Genomic DNA, 20,114 nt, shown 5'->3' with positions numbered 1-20,114 from the left:
ATTTTTCATATGCTCCTCTCCATTGAACCACAATTGTCTTACCTTGCTGGAAATGTGAAGATTGTGTTTAGCCTGACAGGGCTCTGGGTTGAAGGTTGTACTTCAGATTCAGAAAAGGGCATAAACTCTACAAGCTTATCTAGACTTTTAGTCAGAGATTTATCCAAAGCATTCAATTCATTACTTCTATCAGGGAATTAAGTTTATTTGTTCTTACGGTGAAATTTTATTATTTTACCATCACCATAATTTTTGCATGCCCCAGATGATAAACTCAAAATAAAATAATGAGATCCTAAACCACAGAGCATTCACTGTTGTGACTGACAAATATATATGTTGCAGCTGGGGCAAGACTTAAATCACCACTGCTTTTGCACAGCTATTTTCCTTTGTGACTAACATCCAAGCAAGGTAGCAACAATAGGGTCTATTGCAGTGGTCCTCTGGTAGCAATGTCTAGCGTCTGCTGGTGACACATCTTCTGCAATTATTACACTGCATTATTCACATTCGTTCCAAGCAGGGAGTGATGAGCTTAATAACACCTGGAGTGTTTGAGAGAGTTCTGTATAGGTGCTGCTTGTTGCTCTGGTGATAACGGTACTTTTTTTTTTTTTTAAATCAGAAATACATCCTCTGGTGTAAAAATAGCAGGCTCAGTCAAAATGCATGCATTCTTGCAAATGATTTTGTTGGCAGAAACAGGCAAGCTGTGGGCATGGAAGGTGCTTCAGTGCCAGACCCAGTGTTAGAAACCGTACATTAGCAAAAGTGTTTTCATTTTCTTCGTTTTCATTGTTCAGCCATAAGTTTCTGTGATAATGATGCTACCAATATAACTCTTTCTATGAAGTCACAAACTGAGAACTCTGACATGAGGGTTCTGTATACTAAAATTTAATGAAAAGTCAAGATTCCCTAGTAATACAATTTTTAAATTAATTATGAAATAAAATCTCCTAAGGTGAAAAAGTGATAAACTGCTTTTTTCACCAGTTTCAAAATTTGTTTCATTCTTTTGTAATGAAACAGGTGCTCTGCTATGCAGGACGGCAGTGTGCTGGAATGGAAAAGGTGGGATTGCAGTGTCTCAGCTGAAGGGCAGTACTGAAGAGCACAACATGGCAACCTCTTTAACTGCTTCAATATGACCTGCAAAGCATTTAAAAGAAAATAAAAATGAGGCAGCACAGTTTAGATCCCCCCCCCCCCAGTGTTTTTTTTCTAGGAGGCAAACTATTAATTTCAAAAACTTGGGTCCAGTTCTTTTGGACTATAACTTTATTGACTTTACTTGGGCTGTGCAGGGGAGAAATTTGTCCCACTACTGTAATAGCTGCATCCTGAATTGCAAAATGCCTCCTGGGACCTGTAACAACCTTGTTTATATTTGAAACTGCAGTTACTGCTAGAAGATTAAGTCATTTTATCCTTGGTAACAAGTGTTTACAATGTCAGTTAGGAGAATTTTTAACTAAGGGATTATTTTGCCTTCTAATTGCATAATTTCCTTTTTGTTATTCACTAGTGCAGATACTTACTTCCCCTTTTTCTACTTCAGTTGTCCCATATGTCTGATGGAATAAAAATTGTCTAATATTTGCTTTCTGAAATATTTTTATTCAGTTCAGCTGAAACACCAACACAGATGTTCTTTTCTCTCTAATTAGCATATGTTTATACTTCTGTTAAATTAAGTAACTGCAATAGTGCATATATAAAATAACATACAGCAAGTGTTAATGGCAAACTGGTTTGTCCTCTGAATGTTACCTTAGGCTGCAGTAATTGCAAATTACATGAGATTACATTCTGAATCCAGTCCAAGTTCAACTCAGTCTTTTAGTATGTTCATATGAAAGGTAGTTCTGATTCTTTCTGCTTAAATAGTTGACTGCTAGCTACGTGGGTGTCCAGAAGATCCAGCTTGATCCTTGGCAGTGGGTATAGACTCAGGGGAAAGGAGGGTGACTTTGTTGCCATTTTTGTCATTTCTTGTTTCTGAGGTGCCAGAAACTAATTTCAGAGGGTTTTTTTCCAAAATGGGTTAGCATTTTCCACATTTCTTCTTCACCTGAAGAAGACTACCAGGCATATTCTTCATCCCATGAAGGTCAGGTGAACTTGGCATGAACCTACTTTTCTTGGCCTTACATTAATGAATAGAACTTAAGGAAGGAACTCATCCAAGCTCTTTTTTGCAGTTTTTTAATGGTGCTAAAGGGCCTTCTGAAGAGCTTCCTTTCTATTATATCGTGCCTTCTCAGTGGAGTAACTGAGACAAAGAGAAGTGGTAACTTGTCATGAAGTAGGAATGTGGAGGGATGGAATCAAAGAGCTTTGACTTGAACTTTGCTCCAGCTACTGTTGCCAACCGAGGATTTTATGTGGTACACCACAGCCTCTATGAAGGCACATAATGTACTCTCTGAAGCAGTGCAGTCTAGAAGTTGGGCAATGTTAACATGTTTATAATAGCTAAAATCTGGTGGGAATGCCTTTTGGCTTTTGAGTACTGCATGCACCTTTTAAAAAATGTATCACGTTCTGAAATTGAGGTATACTTAAAATGAAATAAAAGGAGGTGTGCAGGGAGTCTGGTGAGATGCACAAATACAAATGAAGAAAGGGTGAGCTGTGGTCATGGCACAGCTCCCATTGACTTCACTGTGTTACTTTGGTAACTGTGCTCTCTTCATTCCTCCACAGTGGTCCTCCACCATGCTTGTGTCCTCTGAGCATTCTCTCAAAAGTGAGATGCACTCCTGTTAATACCCTTGGTGATAACAGCATGGATAGAAATACGCAAAACCAGCTATTTGGTCTTCTTTCTGTTGGAACAGGAGAGGGAGAAAAAAATCTAGCGGTGTTATTTTGTAGTTGGGAAAATATTCTTTTCAGGCATAATTTTAAGAATCTATCATAAACATACAAACCACACGCTCTTTCCGTTAATGCACATGAAAGCCAGTTTTTTTAAATTACAGTAACCATTTTGTTTGATAGTAAGTATGTTTTACATTGATTCAATATGTTGATCTATTTCTTCATCTTTGTACTTGCCACAGCTGGCTGGAGTCCCATTCTGCAGAGAAAAGGATATGCAATCCTCTTGGGATTGGTACAGAAAACTGCATGCTGACATCTGCCCAGTCATCTTTAGCTCTCTTAGGAAAAGTAAAGGAAGCTGCTTTCAGCATGGGTGTTTTGTGCTTGACATTAGGAGTATTCCTGTTTATTCACCCATTTATGATTTCAAGTATCTGATTGCAAGTAGTAGGAAACATATGGGAATAAAACTGCCTGTGTGCACTACTAGAGGATTCTTACCCTGTTTCTGGTTACTTTTGATGTTTCTGATGCAATTCCTGAAGTTGTGTATTTCCCCCCAAATGGGTACGTTCTTTGAGTTCCTGGAACAATCTGTTAGCACAATTTCATTCCCTGTTTCAAAGCAGTGGAGAACTGTGTTTCCAGTGACAGTTTTCAGAAGTGACTGGTGATAGATATTAAGTGTGTTGCAGCTTCTTACTCTACCTGTGTGTAAAGCTGTAGATTCTTCTGAAGAATCAGATGGAAGAAAGTTTGTGAGGAGGTGCGTGGCAGAGCACTAACTTGAGTTGGCTTTCCTGTGTTGGAGTCGAGTCCTCAGTAGAATCTAGGTAGTTCTATTTTTGTCAGCTCTGCGGTAATTTTTTCCTCTGCTTTCGTGGCGAGAACTCTCCTTCCGTGATTTCAACTACTACACATATGTGCACGATTCTCCCTTCTCATAAATGTAGTCAGATGAGACTGTGGTCCCATTTTGAGAAGTTTAAACAGTTTGCAGTTCTGCAGCTGGCAGTTACCATCTTTCAGCTAGACCTTACAGTCATAAATGTTATAACTTGCAGCTCTGAATGCTCCTATTCTGTTTCAATGCCAAGTGAAACAGATTAGCGTGTCTCAAGTTGGTTTAATCTAATCTCTTTAATCTTTCTGTGGGTTATATTTATCTGCTTTACTTTACACTGGTGTGGACTACTAGATGCGTTCATGCAGTCAGAGTGAGAATCTCAGCAGAGGGACAGTGTCTTGTCAAACAGCTTTTGGCTGGGTTACAATTGAACTTTTCTTTCTACTAATTATTTTTCTTTTTCCTTTGCAACCCTTGGCAATCTCACTGTCATTCTGAGCTCCCAAGTCTGCAGCCACATCCTTGCAGGAGGGATAAGAATTTCTGCATCTGAACTGTCATCTTGGTCTGCATCTACATTAGTATTTTAGACCTGATCAGGAATGTACTTTTGAAAGGAATCTTCTTACTGCAGTTTGATACATGTGAAGGGACGTATGACCTGGATTCTCTTAGGATGAGACTAAAGCGAGGATGTTCTCCAGCAGCACACCTAATTCATGCCCTCTGGTAATTCCTTCCATGGGACCAGGCTAGGCCTGGGCTGAAGTACCAGCTCCTAAACTGCTTGTACAGGACACACCAGGGTTTCAGCAACACCTGATACACTTCATAAATCCATTGTCATCATTCTGCACAGCTTGCTAATGCAGACATCCTGCAATAGGAGAGTTATAGATCAGTTTGATCTCCAACCCAATTCTGATTCCATCTGGGCCTTTTTTGGTAACTCCAGTGGAATGGGATTAGCAAGTACTACCAAGGCAATGCTCTAATTCCATGTGACAGTTACAGGATGTTTCCTATGACCACCGAGAATTACCTTTTCCTATTAAGTGCAAGCCAACTTCCTAGCATTCACAGCCTCGCAATACCTTTGTGAAATAAAAGGGCTGGAACAAAATGGTGTTAGTTAAAAGGCATCTGTGACATAACTCTAGGGATGCAATCCTATTTTTGGTTATTCCTAGTAAGACAGATAAGTATTTTGCAAATATATATATATATAAAAAAATATATATCATTAAATTGTGTTCAGAATTCTTTGATGTGGATTGACATTGTATTTGCCTATAAAGGAATATGGAGAGTATTTTAACAGTTTTGGAAAGTTATCTTTTCTTTGTTTATAACTCTTAAATGTGTACATCTATATTATGTCTTAATATTCTATTTATTTACTGCAGGGTGTTGGGAAAAACAAGATTGTTGACAGATTCCTTCACCTTTTAAACAGGCCCAGAGAGTATTTACAGCTGCATAGGTAAGAATGTGTTACATTTCCATACTTTGTGTTTATAATCTGTTTTCCCATGTTTTAAAACTCATCTTTCTGAAGTTTAATTTGTTCTTACTGTTTGAATAAAGACCCTCTTATGGTAGGTGGCACACAAACCACAGGAATGCATCCATTTTATAGGCAGAGGCAATAAGCTGACAGGTTGAGGAAGGGGTACAAGAATCTAATGCAATGACATTGCTTAGTATAAGAGGAAGCAGAAGTCAGAGCGTGCTGATGTTAAACCGTGCTCAAGAAAAGAGTAATGTTTTACTGTAATTTCTGGAGAGGTTTCCCTAAGCATAAGGTACTGTGTGAGGGGAAAAAGTTCAAAGGTGCTTGTTTGAATATATCATTCATTAGACAAGAAACATTTTACATAGTAAAGGCTTTTTGTTTTTTTCCTTTGGCGCTCCTGCTATAAGCACATGTGTGTGTTTCTTACCCATAAACATTTGATTAGAAAACTATTTTTTTTTTCATATGCATGCTAAAACGCGGACTTCAAGACAACAAACCAATTGAAAATAATTCAAAAGCTGAAATAATATCAAATGATCTTCCTCCTTTTTATGACATGAACTTTAAATCAATAAATTGAAATCAAGACTTGAATATGTCTAGAAGACTCAGTTTCAATTGAACTGCATCCTTTTTCAGCTTCATTCCTAATCTTTACCTCTCTGTCTTCAACTTCCTAGCTTCATCACCCTGTCTCTTTCCATAATCACTGTGTTTTAAATAGTGCTAATAAAAACATACATCTTTGATATTTTGCCCTTTAACAACACAGTCTCTGTAACACTTTCTTTCTCACTTTCTCCCCCATCTTTTTGTCTTCAAATGTCTTGTACTTGTATTCCTGATACTTGGATAGCTCTATCTCATCACTTTTCTATTGCTGTTTTCTTTTATACTACCTCTCCTAAACTTCCATCACTTCTCTGTGAAATACTGCTTTTGTGACCTGCTACTTTCAGCTTTGTGTTAACTTTCCTGCCGTCTTCCCTGCTTGGAGCAGCCACCCCCTCCTTCTGGATAAAATACACTATCATTTTTGCAAATCCCAATTATTTCACAAAATACTACAGTATTTTTGTCTTTCTGTGTGTCTCTCGCTGAAAAATTGTTCTCCAGTGAGGTCAAGCAGAACAGTACTTTTACATAAATTCAGATAGCTCAGGAGAACGCTGTCTAAGCACGATGTTTGGGGGCTGATGGGGCTGTAGAATGTATTAGTTATAACATGCTAGTTGATGCATCGCTACAGGAAAAAAAAGTGCCTTTTTTGTCTAGTCAAGACAAACTTCTATGGGCTCTGTAAAGTACTGTTTATGGTTACAGGGTTTTCTAGATAGATTGAAGTAGAAAGTGATGAGCAGTCCTATGAAGTTCTACAAAAATAATTCCTGAATATAGAAAAATCAGAAATTTCTATTTCCTGGGTAGCATTTTGAAATACTTTGTGAAAAACTCAGTCTATATAATACCTTGGTAAACTTTATAGGGCATTTAAACAAGGATTATGATATTGTTAGTGTACACTTTTGGATTGCAAAACAAAATAAGAGCAAGTTTACAAAAAAACCCAAAACAGTTCACTACTAAGCTTTTAGATACTTTGTGGGGAGAAATGCAGTCAGTAGCTTATGGCATAGATGTATTTTATTAGAAAATATGCTAGAATGTGCACTTCATCTTTGATAGAATCATAGAATAGTTTGGGTTGGAAGGGACCTCTAAAGGTCATCTAGTCCAACCCCCCTGCCGTGGGCAGGGACATCTCCAACTAGATCAGGTTGCTCAGAGCCCCGTCCAACCTGACCTTGAATGTTTCCAGGGATGGGGCCCTGGGTGTTTCTGCAGATTTCCTAGCTAGCTACCATCAATACCGTTAAGCATGCGAACAGGAAAGTATTTCTAAATACTATACTTTTAATGGTGCTCATATACCTGAATTACAGATCTTGAGAAATTGAACATTCAAAGCATGCATTTTAGTTTGTTACCCTGTAAGGGAAAGGAATAGCATTAATGCTTTCTTCATGAAAAATGTGGAGGCGATTCAGCATTAGATGAAGGTGGACATTCTCTGCCCTTTCAGAAATGTGTCTGACAGATGGTAGGTACCTCATTAGTCCTTGGAATTTGGGTTGCAGACTCTCTAGTTCCACTTCAACTAGTCTCTCTGGAAATGAGTGTGCACTTGTCAGCTGCATATCCTGAGGCTCTGAGTTTCTAGTGAGGTGGTGCATCTTGTCAGAAAATGGCTGACGATGACATCATGAGTTCTTGAATTTGCCCATATCAACTGTCACTTCATATAATTAGCTATAAAACAAGTAATATGCATGTATGTATAATAATGCCAATACAGATTGGGTGTTGCAACTGAATAGTATCTGTTCTGGAGTAGAGAGATACATCCTTAGCTATAAAATAGCCTTGTTGGTGGCTATAATTAAGATGTAGCCAGAGAAGAAACTGCTGGAGTGGAAAAAAACTGTAAGAAGAGCTTTAAAATGAATATAATGAAGATCTTTACTAAAATGTAGTGTTATGTAATAAATAAAAGCAGTGAATAAATAATAGACAAAAATAATTAGACTGAATTTCAGAAGTATTCTGATTTATGAATCTAATTGCCATTTTTCAAAAACTGTTTTTTTTTTTAATGGTATTAAGTGCCAAAATCATTAAGATATTCCAGAAATGTTTACTTTCAATAGCTTGTGAGGTAAATAAGGGGAAATACACTGTGATGTAATGCAGTACAGTTTGTTATGCAATGTAATTGATGTAGGTGTCTTTTATAGAAGAATACCTCACCCTTTTTGCCAACAAACAGGAACATAAAAGAACTAAAAATGCCATTAAATCTGGTTTGGTTTTGGTTGTTGATTGTTTGGTTAGGGTGGGGGTTTTTGTTTGTTTTGGGTTTTTTTTCTGTTTTGGGGGGGGGGGGGTTACTGTTTTGATGAAACAGTATAAGAAATTATGCTGATCTAACACTACATATGTTCAATAACATTCAAGAAGGGAATGTTTGCCTTAGAGGCAACGAGCTATTACCAGGAGTAATTTTAAAATCTCACATTTTACGTCTTATACTTCAAGATGATGAGAGGAGATAGAAGACAGAAAAAAGAGAGTGCTTTTCCTTAAACATCCTTTCTGACATCTGTATTTACTTGCTCTACCACTGATTCACATGGGAAGGGTCAGCCTGACCTTAAGGTTTCAATTGCTTATGGAGGTTATAAATCCTTTTTCTTAACCTTTCTTACAGCACCTCATTGAGAAATTTTATTTTCTTGAAATTGTTAAGTCTTATAAATCATTTTGGAACCATAAAACTGAAAATCTTAACTGGAAGGGAGCTGTGATTAGATTTAATAAGGAAAGAATTTAAGAAAAATGTTTACTTATAAATTATTCAAAAAGCTGGCTGCTTCATCTTGCATACTTCCTAATATTAGGAATTGATCAGGAATCGACCAACTCTCTCATCGCATTAATTGTGGGGTTATAGGATTGTTTCTGAAACAGGTAATTTGGTGTAGGCTCTACAGGGCCTCTCTTGAGGATTGTGCTTATGAAGCATCCTGCTGCTTTTCCGTGTTAAGGAAGAACTTTCCTCTGCCAGGATTTCCCAGTCACTCCTTCCCTACAAGAGTAAGTTTCAGCAGAGAAATCCTAAATTTTGTTTACCCTTCGGGGATGTTTGTCTCCATTTTGTGCACCCAGGACACCAGCTACACATTACAGAACAAACAACAGCATTACCTTGCCTAATATTAAACTCTAAGGTTTTACTGCTTTCACCTTGAGTGTGCATTCATTGTGCTACTAGAAAGGTGAAAATCTATGAGGTCTGTGCAGTCACAGGCCAATGAGAGATCTGTACAGAAATTAAACACATACCAGCCGACTTTCTAAGAAACTTTGATGTCCTCCAAATATATGTAACACAGAGTCAAGTATTTGTGTTGCTCCTAACTACGTGAACCCTGGAAAGCCCCATCATTTTATGAACCTTGCTGTTACTACTTTTGCCATCTCTCATGTGAGTGATGTGGAAAGAAATTGCCAGTGGTTCTACACAAAAATCTGAAGTTAGATTTGGTAGACTAAATTGTGGATCTGTAAAACAAATTTCATCGAATCAGGAAAAATATTTTCATGGAAACTGATAATATCTTGCTTTAAATTATGAAGTCTCTTGGACCAAGAAGATTCCACAGAAGGAAGAGAAAAAATGTAAAGCTTTAGAGAAGACTCAGGCAAGAATACGCACCCTGTTAAGACTATAAAGTCCTTCTTAGCACTGATGAGAGTAATAGATAAATATAAAAATGTAAGCTCCCAGCTTTCTTGCATGAAAACGTCGGAAGAAAGTATCATGGACTTTAGACTGTTGGCTCCTTTGATGTGATCAAAGAAAAAAGATTAATTTTACTTCTCTTATCATCACATTAGTAACTAATTGCACACAAAGATTGGTTTTGCTGGAGTAAAATGTCCTTCACCTGTCATTTAAACGTTTAGGTTTGCATCTATTTGGAATTCAGTCATACTGTCAAGCTGCTTTTTAAATTTTAATGACAATGATTTCTCCTCCTTGAAGTTACTATTTTTGTGTAGACTGTATTACAAAACTACAGTATTTATCCTTTTGTTTCCAATGCAAGCTTGATTTATGGCTCCTTTTTTTTAATTATGAAGAGACTTCTAATAGAAAGTTTCCTAAAAGCTTAGGTTCTCACTAGGAAGATGTAAAATTCAGTGACTCACTTTTTATAGTAGTTTCTGCTAGTATAAATGAGGCGCTAGGTTTTACATGCTAAAGGCATTTGGATTAATATATATATAAAGTTTTTAGAGTCATATGGTGTTATCTGATCTTAGCTTTCATTAAAATACACTTCTAGTCTTTAATATATGAGCTTTAAAAAAGGGGAGAAAAAGATTTACATGTAATTTATTCTCATCTAAAATCTTAATTTAGGCAACTAAAGAGAACTGGAAAAATACTGTGGAGAACACATAGTGTCAACTCAAGACTTGTGAAAGCTGCCACCTCTGTTCTGCTGGGGTTGGATTGGCTTTAAGTCATGTAGCCAAAAAGAGCAACTGGCAACAGAAACTCTCTGAAATTATTATCTGTCATCATGAGTTGTGCTCCTAATAGCTCTGATAGCAAACAAAAGCCTCTCTGTCTTGGTAGTCTCTTTAAGAAAAATTAATTGTGGAAAGAACATCTGTGTTCCAAGCAGCACATTTGCTTGGTACAGAAGGCAGAATTTTCATTTTTCTGTGTCAGTACCTTTTCTTTAAAATTTGGTACACATTACACTCCTTGATTTTTGAGATACTCAAAAGCTGTCTGGACACGGTCCTGGGCACTGTGGCTCTAGGTGGCCCTGCTTGAGCAGGGGAGTTGGACCAGATGACCTCCAGCAGGCCCCTTCCAACCTCAACCACTCTGTGATTCTGTGATTTACTAACAATTTCTGCAAGGTAGCAGCTGGATGACCCCAGCTAGCTCTTATTCTAGGTGTGTTGTAGTAACGTCTTGCTAAATCAAAATTGTTCAGTAGGAGAAAAAAAAAAAGTTAAAAATTAGTTTATCTTACTGTCATAAAATTAGATAATCCAGCAGTGGTTGTTCCGTGTGGGGAGTCCATTTGCACTGTCCTTAGCTGGTACCCAAATGTGTCAGTATGGAACAGTAGCTAAAGTTGAGGGAATTAAGAAACAGCTTCAGACTCATCACTGTTTTCAGAACAAGAAAAATAAGAACATTTTGTGTAATGAGATTGTTTGATAACTTCTAGAACATTTATTTATTGTTATGATATTAGTGTAAATAATGAGCAGTTGTTAAGCAGAAATTTCTCTGAGATGTTTTCTGGCTTCATACTGTCTCAGCCATAGATCAGCTGTAGGAAATGCAAAAATTGCAGCCTACCATCTCCTCTGCAGAGTGTCTATCATAGGCGTTCCTCTACACAATTCAAAATGTTCAGGGACGAAAAGTACTGATCCTTTCCATTGCGATGGGAACTTGGTTACTCTCAACTAGTGGGAGAACCAGATCCCCCCTGAGCTACTACAAATGCGGCCACTGAAGTCATGATAAGTAAAACTAGTCAGCCTCAACTCTGAGGTCTTCAGTATGTAGATCTGCAGTTATTTAGTTGTGTAAGAACGTCGCCGTCGCTTACAGAAATAGAAGCTTTTGATGAGTAGACTGCAGTGTAATCTACGTCAATAATTTACTGATGGCTTACGAATGGATTTTCTGCCGCTCGGAGCCTCAGTGAATCTGCAGAAGATATGAAACGATTAGTTCTGTTCAAGTGTTCTCTTTCTGTGTATCAAGAAAAATAATCTTTTAGGAAATTAGTTTATTGTCAAAAAAGATAATACAAATCTTCATAAAGTCATATGACAAAAAGAGGGAGTGTTTTTTGGTGTACGAGAGTTGTTCTCTGTAAGGTCGAAAAAGTTAAAACTGCTTATAAATACAGTTTGATGCCTTTTCATGAAAATAGAGAAAGTAGGAAGTTTTCTTCTTTAGCTTTTAAATAAAAGGGCCTGTGCCCTTAAATTAGCCATATTAAGTCTTAGTTCTTCATGTGATATCTTTTCTTACAGTTGAGATAACTTGTTTTCCACTTCTAGGCATTACCATATATGCTAAAGCAATTTGGCTTTGTTGTAAATGTGATGTTTCACCACTGTCAACAGAATACTAACTGCTGTAGAAATTCTATTTGTTATCTGGTAATCTTACTATTATTTTAGAAGATATTCTACCTTATTCTGTTTTTCTAATGTACATTTCCTTTCAAAGAATTTACCTATGGTATTGTATCTGCCTGTCAAAGTTACTGTGTTTGTTCTAGTGACTGGTGATTGGAAAGCGTGACACAGGGTTCATTTTAAAAATCTACTACATTTGTGTGTGTGTTGTGCCTTTTCTAGTTCCCTAATAAATTACAGTAATCTGATGATCTTTTCTTCCAAAGATTAACTGAGTTTACATATGTTATCCTTTTCAAAATAAATGTAATTTTGCTGTGATCTTTAACAATCAAAGTAATGGAGAGGTTTGGGGTAGGAAAATGAGTTTATGGTGTCCCTACAAGCAATACTTACTACAAACTGTCCATTAATCTTTAGATGTTAATTTTCTTTCCCTCTTTTTCAGCACATGTAATCAGTATATAAACTAATTACCTGTTTCCCCTGTTGAGATCATTTAAAACTACCCTTTCAGCTTTATTGACTTCAGATTTTTTAAATTCTAATTAAAAAAGTTGTTTCAGAAGGAATAACTTCCTTTGCCCAAGACACCTGATACTGTAGAATTATAGCGTACCTGTTCTCAGAGTTGCATTTGGTTATCTTCTCTTGAAAGACTATAGGACCACGTAAAACAATTTAAATGCTGATATAGCTCTGCAGGTCTGTTTTTAAAAAAGAACAACCCGGAAAAGCTATCTCTGTATCAGACTGTTGTTGAAGCAAGTGCTCTTAAGCTGCACTGGTTTATTAGAGGGATCCATTGAACACAGTGAAGATGTGTGTGTGTGTGTTGTGTATTTGTATGTTGGTAGCCACAAAAAAAAGGCTAGGTAATTTTTCCTGATGATTTTGAGTCATGAATGTATACGTCTAGAATATTTTCTTTTAATGTTGTACAGTAACCTTATAGTGTGCTTTATTCTTTATGCAGCACAGGTTTGGAAATAAATAATAAGATGACATTTTTATTATGAAGATTTATGTTGTGAAGCACTGAATGTATTGGCTAGCATATAATAGGTGTCTCTATAGTTTTTTACTCTTGTTTTTTTTCCCCTTTTCTTAAATATATTTTCAATCAACGCAGAGTTGCAATGCAAAGCTTCCAAGTGTTCATGCAAGCTAATGGTCTCTGCTTCCAATGTTAGCTTTTCATAAGCTGGCTGACTAGCTCTGCTATTGTCAGATTCCAGGTGTTAGAGAGCTACTTCATTTGTCTTTTTGTAGGAACTGAATTCAGCTTGAATATCCTGCTGTGTGGCTGTTACGGAGAAATAGCTTAGGTTAGAAGACCCCATTGTTTCGTTTTCCTCTAAAGCCGAAGTAACAGTTTCTCGCTGTTTACTCAGTGAAATGTATTCTTCTACACAATAAGGGGAGCTGTAGGGTGTCATGTTTCTTCATTTGTGGATTTTACAGTTAGGGTGAGTGAATTTCTTATGTTATAATAAATTATGTGAAAACATTGCATCTCTTTTGAAAGATGGATCACGTATAAGTAATTCTGTAACTTGATTTAAGCATATAACCTGAATTAAACATATAATTCCCTCTGGCCTTTGTTCTACCACCCACAGTCGTACTGAGTAATGAGTACCTTTATACTCCAAATAATTTCTTGGATTTTAAACAAATATATGTCCTGCTGAGTACCTATAACAGACTAGCAGAAAAAAAATGAGGATTTAATTATCAGTGCATACAGATAAGTTAAAAAGGCTTTACAATGTCATTTTTACAGAGAAATGAGACAGCTCGTTGGCTTTTTGGATATTTCAGAATTTCCTAAACATAGTGGTCAGATCATGCAATGCAATGGCTGTATGATAGGTTGGCTAAAGAAATTCATTTGTATATGTCAAAGTAATTGCAGATTCTTTCTCTGTGTTAAGATCGCCTACTCTTCATCAGGATAATCCATGAGTGGATTAGCTAACCAATTAACAGCTTCAAATGGCCCTTGGCCTAATTATTTTTCAAATACTCTTAAAATTAGGTCACAGCAGATGGGTATATTCATGTCTGATTGAAATGTAATTAAGAAGATATATATCTATGTACATAGGTATTCAGATAGATAGATATCTCACAGGAATGAAGAACAACAATTATTAGAGCATATATTCTGTGTCTCTGATTTTTCCTTTCAACCAGCATAAAGTTCCATTTGGAGAATAAGAGGAAGGCCAAACCTGAATCTGGTTTATCAAAGCTTGTTACCATGAGCACCAACCCTTACAACACAAGGTTGCCATCTATAGATACTCTCTTACCCTTTCAGCCTCAGTGTAAGTACATACAAAAGCCAGGACAGTATTCTTCAGCGCTTGTCAAAATGAAGTAATTCCAGTGAATATGGATGTTTGTAATGTTAACTGAGGTCCTGACACTGTGTCCTGTATTTGGGCATAAGCCTCCTTGAGGACTCAAGTCTTAAGATAAAGCATTGGAATACTTTTTCTTAAGTTAGATGATAATGAGAAAATTATACAATGGATCAAATTCTGTTTTGCTGTTTACATTTCAATGTTCTGGAGAGGACAAGTGTCAAAACATACAATGAATATTTGCAGGTGTGTCATATAGACAACATTAACATTTTTAATGAAGAATTTCATGCATTGATTTCATTTCTCTAAAGAAGCATCTTTCAGTCAGGGAGTCTTCCAGATGAACTAACACAAATTTCCTAACACAAATTTCAGGAGAACAACAACATCATTCTCCTTTGTTCCTTAATTTTTCCTCCTGGCTAGTTTCAGCTCCTGTTTCTCACCACGGGATATCCAGAATGCTTGGAGATTTACTTTCTTTCCGTCTTTGCCTCCCATCCTGCCCTGTTTCAAAGTTTATCGATAGAGGTATTCAGCTCTTTCATTTGCGAAGAGCCTTGGAGAAAGTTTCTGTCTCCCATGAATGGAATAAGAAATGCTGAACTCATTGATTGGATTGTGTAGAGGAGAATTCTGTTCTAAACAATAAACAGCTATCAGGTGCAGTTCCTCTCCTCTCTTTTGGAGTCCTTTTTTAAATTCAATTATTTGATAGAATTTGGGTAAATCTTGAAAATTGACAGGGACAGGATGGACTGAACTGTCTCTGTGGTTGATGGAAATTTCTTCTGCCACATCTCATAGTTCTTCCTTGGAAAGAAGGCATTGCTGTCAAAGAAATAGTAACTGTCACAGACTAGCATGTTCGAGTAAGCCTATAGACCTCAGAAAAAGCTGCCTTTAGGGTAAATAATGCACCAGTAGCAAAAAATAAATAAAAGACAGTGATGTGAGCTAATAAACAAAAAAACATCAAAAGAATTCTCAGAAGTCCTACTATGAATTGAGTGGTACTGTCAGAAGAGTTGCTGAGTTTCAGTATCAGATCTTTTTTTTTTTCCTTTTTTTTTTTTTTTATGGAGAGCTTGTGAGGACGGCTTGCTTCACAAAAATAAAAATACATCCTTAGGAAAGACATTAGCGAGCTTTTAATATTTTTCTTTTACAATCAGAAGACAACAAATCAGTTCAGTTGAGTAGGATGACAGTATGTCAGACAGCTTTTCTCACGCACTTCTACATTCCCACAGTCTTGCTTCTTTGTGTCAGAACTATTTTCATCTTGGGTGCCAAATATGATGAAATTAGGAGGTTTTGATATTTGTGTCTTTGTTAGAGCCTAGTTAATATTAAGATGCTAATATTAATAAGTGAATGTGAATTACAGTTTTTAGCTTCTTTCCTGTGGGAGTGAAATTCTACAGTCTAATGTTTTGAGTGCCAGACATATTTTACATTTAGGAAAATCTGCATACCGTATTGTTCAGAAATATTTCAGACTTAGTATATTTTTATTATTCTATATTTCAGTGTCTTTACATTTACATAATTCATTACAAAGTGGAAATTTAAGAAGAAAAAAACCCTAAGGAGGCAAATTATTTTTAGCCATTCTTTACTGTGTTTAGGTCATGTTAGGTTTCTGAAGAACAGAAATTAATGACATCTAATTGCATAGCTTATGATTCTGAAAGGAAAATAATATTTATTTGTACTAACCCTGGCAAAATCATTCTTATATACATGGCTGAATGTAATAGCCTAAGCAAGTACAGGAGTTTTGCATTCACTTATGTCATCAAGCCAATGGAATTAATATTTGGCTGTATTTTCAGCTTCTAGAATACATTGCAAATCCCCTGACATATTTCCTTAAAATATTAGGGCTGAATAACAACAAAGTAAAAGAAAGGAGGGAACCACAGATAAAATAAGAAAAAAGTTAGAAACTGGATTTAGGATGTCAGTTGTTCTTTCATTTTGATTCCTTCTGCAAATTTTTTTTGATTCATGCAACTTTCATACTAGCGCTTAAATAAACTGTAAACTCTTCTAGTGTTTATTTCCCCCAAAGATACGGTCAATTCTGTCTTCTCTGGAGAATGAGATCATCCTAAGGATTTCTGTGGGCTGCTGGTGTTAGTAAGCACAAGTTAGTATTCCATATCAGGGGACTGTGAGTAATCTCTGCAGAGCCAGAGGGTTAACTAGCTCACCAGAAGTAAAATACGCTATTTTGTGTTACAGTAAAATGCCATTTGACATTTGTGTCTTTTCTTCCGTCGCCACCTGTGCCCATCCACGCCACCACTAGAGATCTTCCTTTCCTGCCACTCTGTTCACTTTATTTTTTTCATGCATTGGCTGCTAAATGCAAATTTATGATCTGTAAAGCATCCTGTAATGCTTCACCTTCCTTTACCTTATTCTTGTCCTATGCTTTCCTTAGATCCTCACGTTTTCTCTTTTCTATTATTTAAAAGAGATCACAGTTCAGATTTGACAAATCCTTCTTCTTTTCTCCTTGGATTAATTCCCTAAAATATTTTTCCATGAATTATTTCTGACTAATTAGTAACCTGTGAATGTGCCTTCATACACTCTAGGGTTTGGTTTACACATTGTAAAATTATTCTACATCTGTGACTGTATAGTATTGAACCAGAAATGATAACTGCTAATGGAGGTAGGCTGATATATACAATCTAAGAATTTAGTCCCTAAATAATCTGTGTTCAAGAAACAATGGTCGTTGGTTTGTTATTTTTGCATCCATTATTGATTTCTCTGCCCAATGTAGAAATGGGGAGACAAGCAGGATGACAAGAGAAGCTTTGTTTTTATGTCCATGGTAGGATTTCTAAGATAATAGATTAATGCTACTGCTTAGTTTGGTAATTTCAAAAATTATGTGTTGCATGTGAATGCAATATGAATACTACTATTTTGGGGAGTGTTGCTGCTTGTGAGAGGCCTCAGTTGACAGGGTTAAATGAAGTGAAGGTGATCTCAGCTTTGTAACCTTTCCCCTCCTGGATTAAAGTTCAGATGAAGTATCCAAGTATTTAAAATCTCTTTTTCTGCCCTATGCTTTATTCCTGTGCATGGGAAACACTGGGATAAATCAATCATGTTTAAAGCTAAACAAGAAATTATTAGTTGTTAGGGACAGAAATCCTGCTGACAGCAGTTTCAAATAAAGGAAATTTGCATGTTATGCTGTCAGTTTAAAACTGTAATTGGAAGCTGGCCATTTAGTAGTTTGCTGCAAACAGTACTGTGTTTGATTTCCTGTACCCACGGAGCTTATCAGAATATTGTTGGTTTTTTACAAGGTGTTACAAAATTAAAGATAGAACTAAGGTGGATATTTGGAACAGTGAGTCAGCTTAGCTTAAGCAAACACTTTTGTTACAGGGCATGGCTGTGAAAGGTAAGAGATTTTTGTTGCATCAAATCTCACAAGCAGTGCAAAGGTTACCAACCTTACCTATCAAGCAGCATAAGTGAGGCTCTCCTGATGGGTTGTGTCATGTGAATAGTCCCTCATTCTGTTGACGCAGACTAATCCAACTTTGGAAATACAGGAGGAAAGGGATGGCATAGCCTACTTGGCCTAAGATTGAATTGGATATCCCATTGCCCATGAAACCATGGGAATCATGGGGATCTTCTGCCATCACCCATCTCTGGATTATTCCTTAGCTCATTGATCCCTCTGAACCCCAAGGTAAATGGGGTTGGTTTTACGGATCTTGACAAAGGTTTTGACAAGTATTTAGTAGAATCAGGAGGGGCTTTCCCTAGGTTACAGGCATAATTTATATAGGTAAATCCAGTGTGGCAATGTCTGTTGCTGGACCTTTCTGAATTGCAACTGTTTTTTATTTACCTGTACATTCAGTGGTGGTTGAAATAGATGAAAATAGTGTAGATTAAGGAATATTCTCATTACAGATTTTAATTAACACTATTTTAAATTTGAAGGGGAAAAAAAAATCATTTGAGCAATTAAAACACAAATAGAGGTTGAAAAATAAATACTATGCTAATAAAGCCTCTGTCCCATCTAAGAGCTTACACTGTCCATGATGTAAAATGTAGCAAGTGCTAGTAAAAATTATTCCATCTGGTACGGTTTAGATAGAACTAAAACCAGTTGATTTTTAGAATTCCACATGAGTATTTTTAGTCTTTTTTTTTTTTTTTTTTCTTGGTGCTATGTGGAGAAGAGCAACTAAAACATTAATGATTTGACTATGATACTGCAAATTCCTGTTTGGTTCTGGGGAGATTCCCCTGTTTGTCATGACAGTTTAAGCATGCTTAACTAGAAATAGTAGTAACAGTAGTAATGTGCCTACATGCAAAAGATATAGATTCACTTTTCAGTGTTTTCATTTCCAGGGTTTATAAGAAATTGAGAACTACCGTGAAAGCCCTGGCAGAGACAGGGATACTCTGCCAGGGATACACCTTTGACCACTAAGCTGGCACAGCATTGTTCTCAGTTCAAGTTCTTCAAGAATTCTAGAGGAAAGGAAAAGAAAAAAAAAAAAAAAAAAAATTTTCCTCTTAGAAAAAGAGAGCCTTCAGTTTTTCATTTATTCATTTTGCATTTTATTGTAACTAAAATTCCTGTGTATTTTTAATTAATACTGTCTGTTTTTCCACATTTCAGGGATACCACTGTACAAAGCCTTACCCTACAACCTTCTGTAAAAGACGGTCTTATTATATATGAAGACTCACCACTGGTCAGTAGTAACATTTGGATTGTATATTTGGAAATGCTTTTCATTAAAAACAAGTAGTTAAACATGCTGGCTTTTCAAATCAGAAAATTCTTTGTGATTTGATTACTTTCATGGCATGGTCAGTGAGCTTGGTAACATTTCATTAACTTTTACTTTGGTCACGTTTGTCATGTTTGCTGTGCCAAACGCTGAGTAAGATGATAGTCTTGAGAGCCTGCATGCACAAAATAAGTATGGAAAATAATTTAGTGTTAACCTGACATTCTAACTGATAGAATGGTATTTTCCTCCTCCTCTTTTGTAGCATCTCACACCTACCTGCTAAGTTGGACTCCAAACAGCTCTTGCAGCCATTCTTTAGTTCTTTCAGCTTCATGTTGACAGTCTAGATGCAAACTGCTTTTGCACTTCTCTGTCAGCACTCCAATTCATTCTCAGTCAGGCTCCTCACTTCCCTCCCTAGCGCAGCCCTGTCTGTCCCTATCCTGAAGAAATAGAAACGCCCACGTTTCTTGTCTCACCTGCTTCCTCTTCTCTCTGCTACAGTTTGGTCGTAGCTTGTCCCTGTTCTGAGTCCCTTTCTTGTCTCAGTGCCACCGAGATGTCACTAATACTGACTGAGAAATCAGTAATGCAGTTTCTTGCAGTTATTTTTGGGGGGTTGTGATGTTTTGATTCTTTTCTCTTCTAGGTAAAAGCAGTGAGGTTCGGACATATTTTGGTAATTGATGAGGCAGACAAAGCACCAACAAATGTTACCTGTGTCTTAAAAACTTTAGTAGAAAGTGGGGAAATGGTTTTGTCAGATGGAAGGCGAATTGTTGCCAGTAAGTAGATAGAAAGCGTTTTTGATCATTTACAGTAAAATGTAATGTGTTGAGTTACTAAGTAGAGACCCAAAAGAGTCCAAATGGAAAAAGTACTTGATGCTAAAAGGTTAACAATTAAAGAATTTACAGTCATTTTCTTTACTATTTTTGCAATAGCCACAAAGGTTTTCTTAAATTAGCATTCTCATGAATTTTGCTGAAAAA

General features: G+C 36.6%; 1 protein-coding gene across 3 annotated transcripts in view; it reads left to right on the top strand.

Annotated features, from left to right (window-relative positions):
- Positions 1–20,114, top strand: part of VWA8 (von Willebrand factor A domain containing 8) — a 204,454-nt gene that overhangs the window by 89,649 nt on the left and 94,691 nt on the right. For all 3 annotated transcript variants that reach the window (XM_076363301.1, XM_076363293.1, XM_076363311.1), the window contains exons 21-23: positions 5,086–5,162; positions 19,005–19,080; positions 19,772–19,907. In XM_076363301.1, the coding sequence (XP_076219416.1) occupies positions 5,086–5,162; positions 19,005–19,080; positions 19,772–19,907 (289 nt within the window). The remainder of the gene's footprint in view (positions 1–5,085; positions 5,163–19,004; positions 19,081–19,771; positions 19,908–20,114) is intronic.

Source organism: Aptenodytes patagonicus, chromosome 1 (genome assembly GCF_965638725.1).
Source record: "Aptenodytes patagonicus chromosome 1, bAptPat1.pri.cur, whole genome shotgun sequence".
NCBI lineage: Eukaryota > Metazoa > Chordata > Aves > Sphenisciformes > Spheniscidae > Aptenodytes > Aptenodytes patagonicus.
This window is presented reverse-complemented; position numbering and strand designations above follow the sequence as displayed.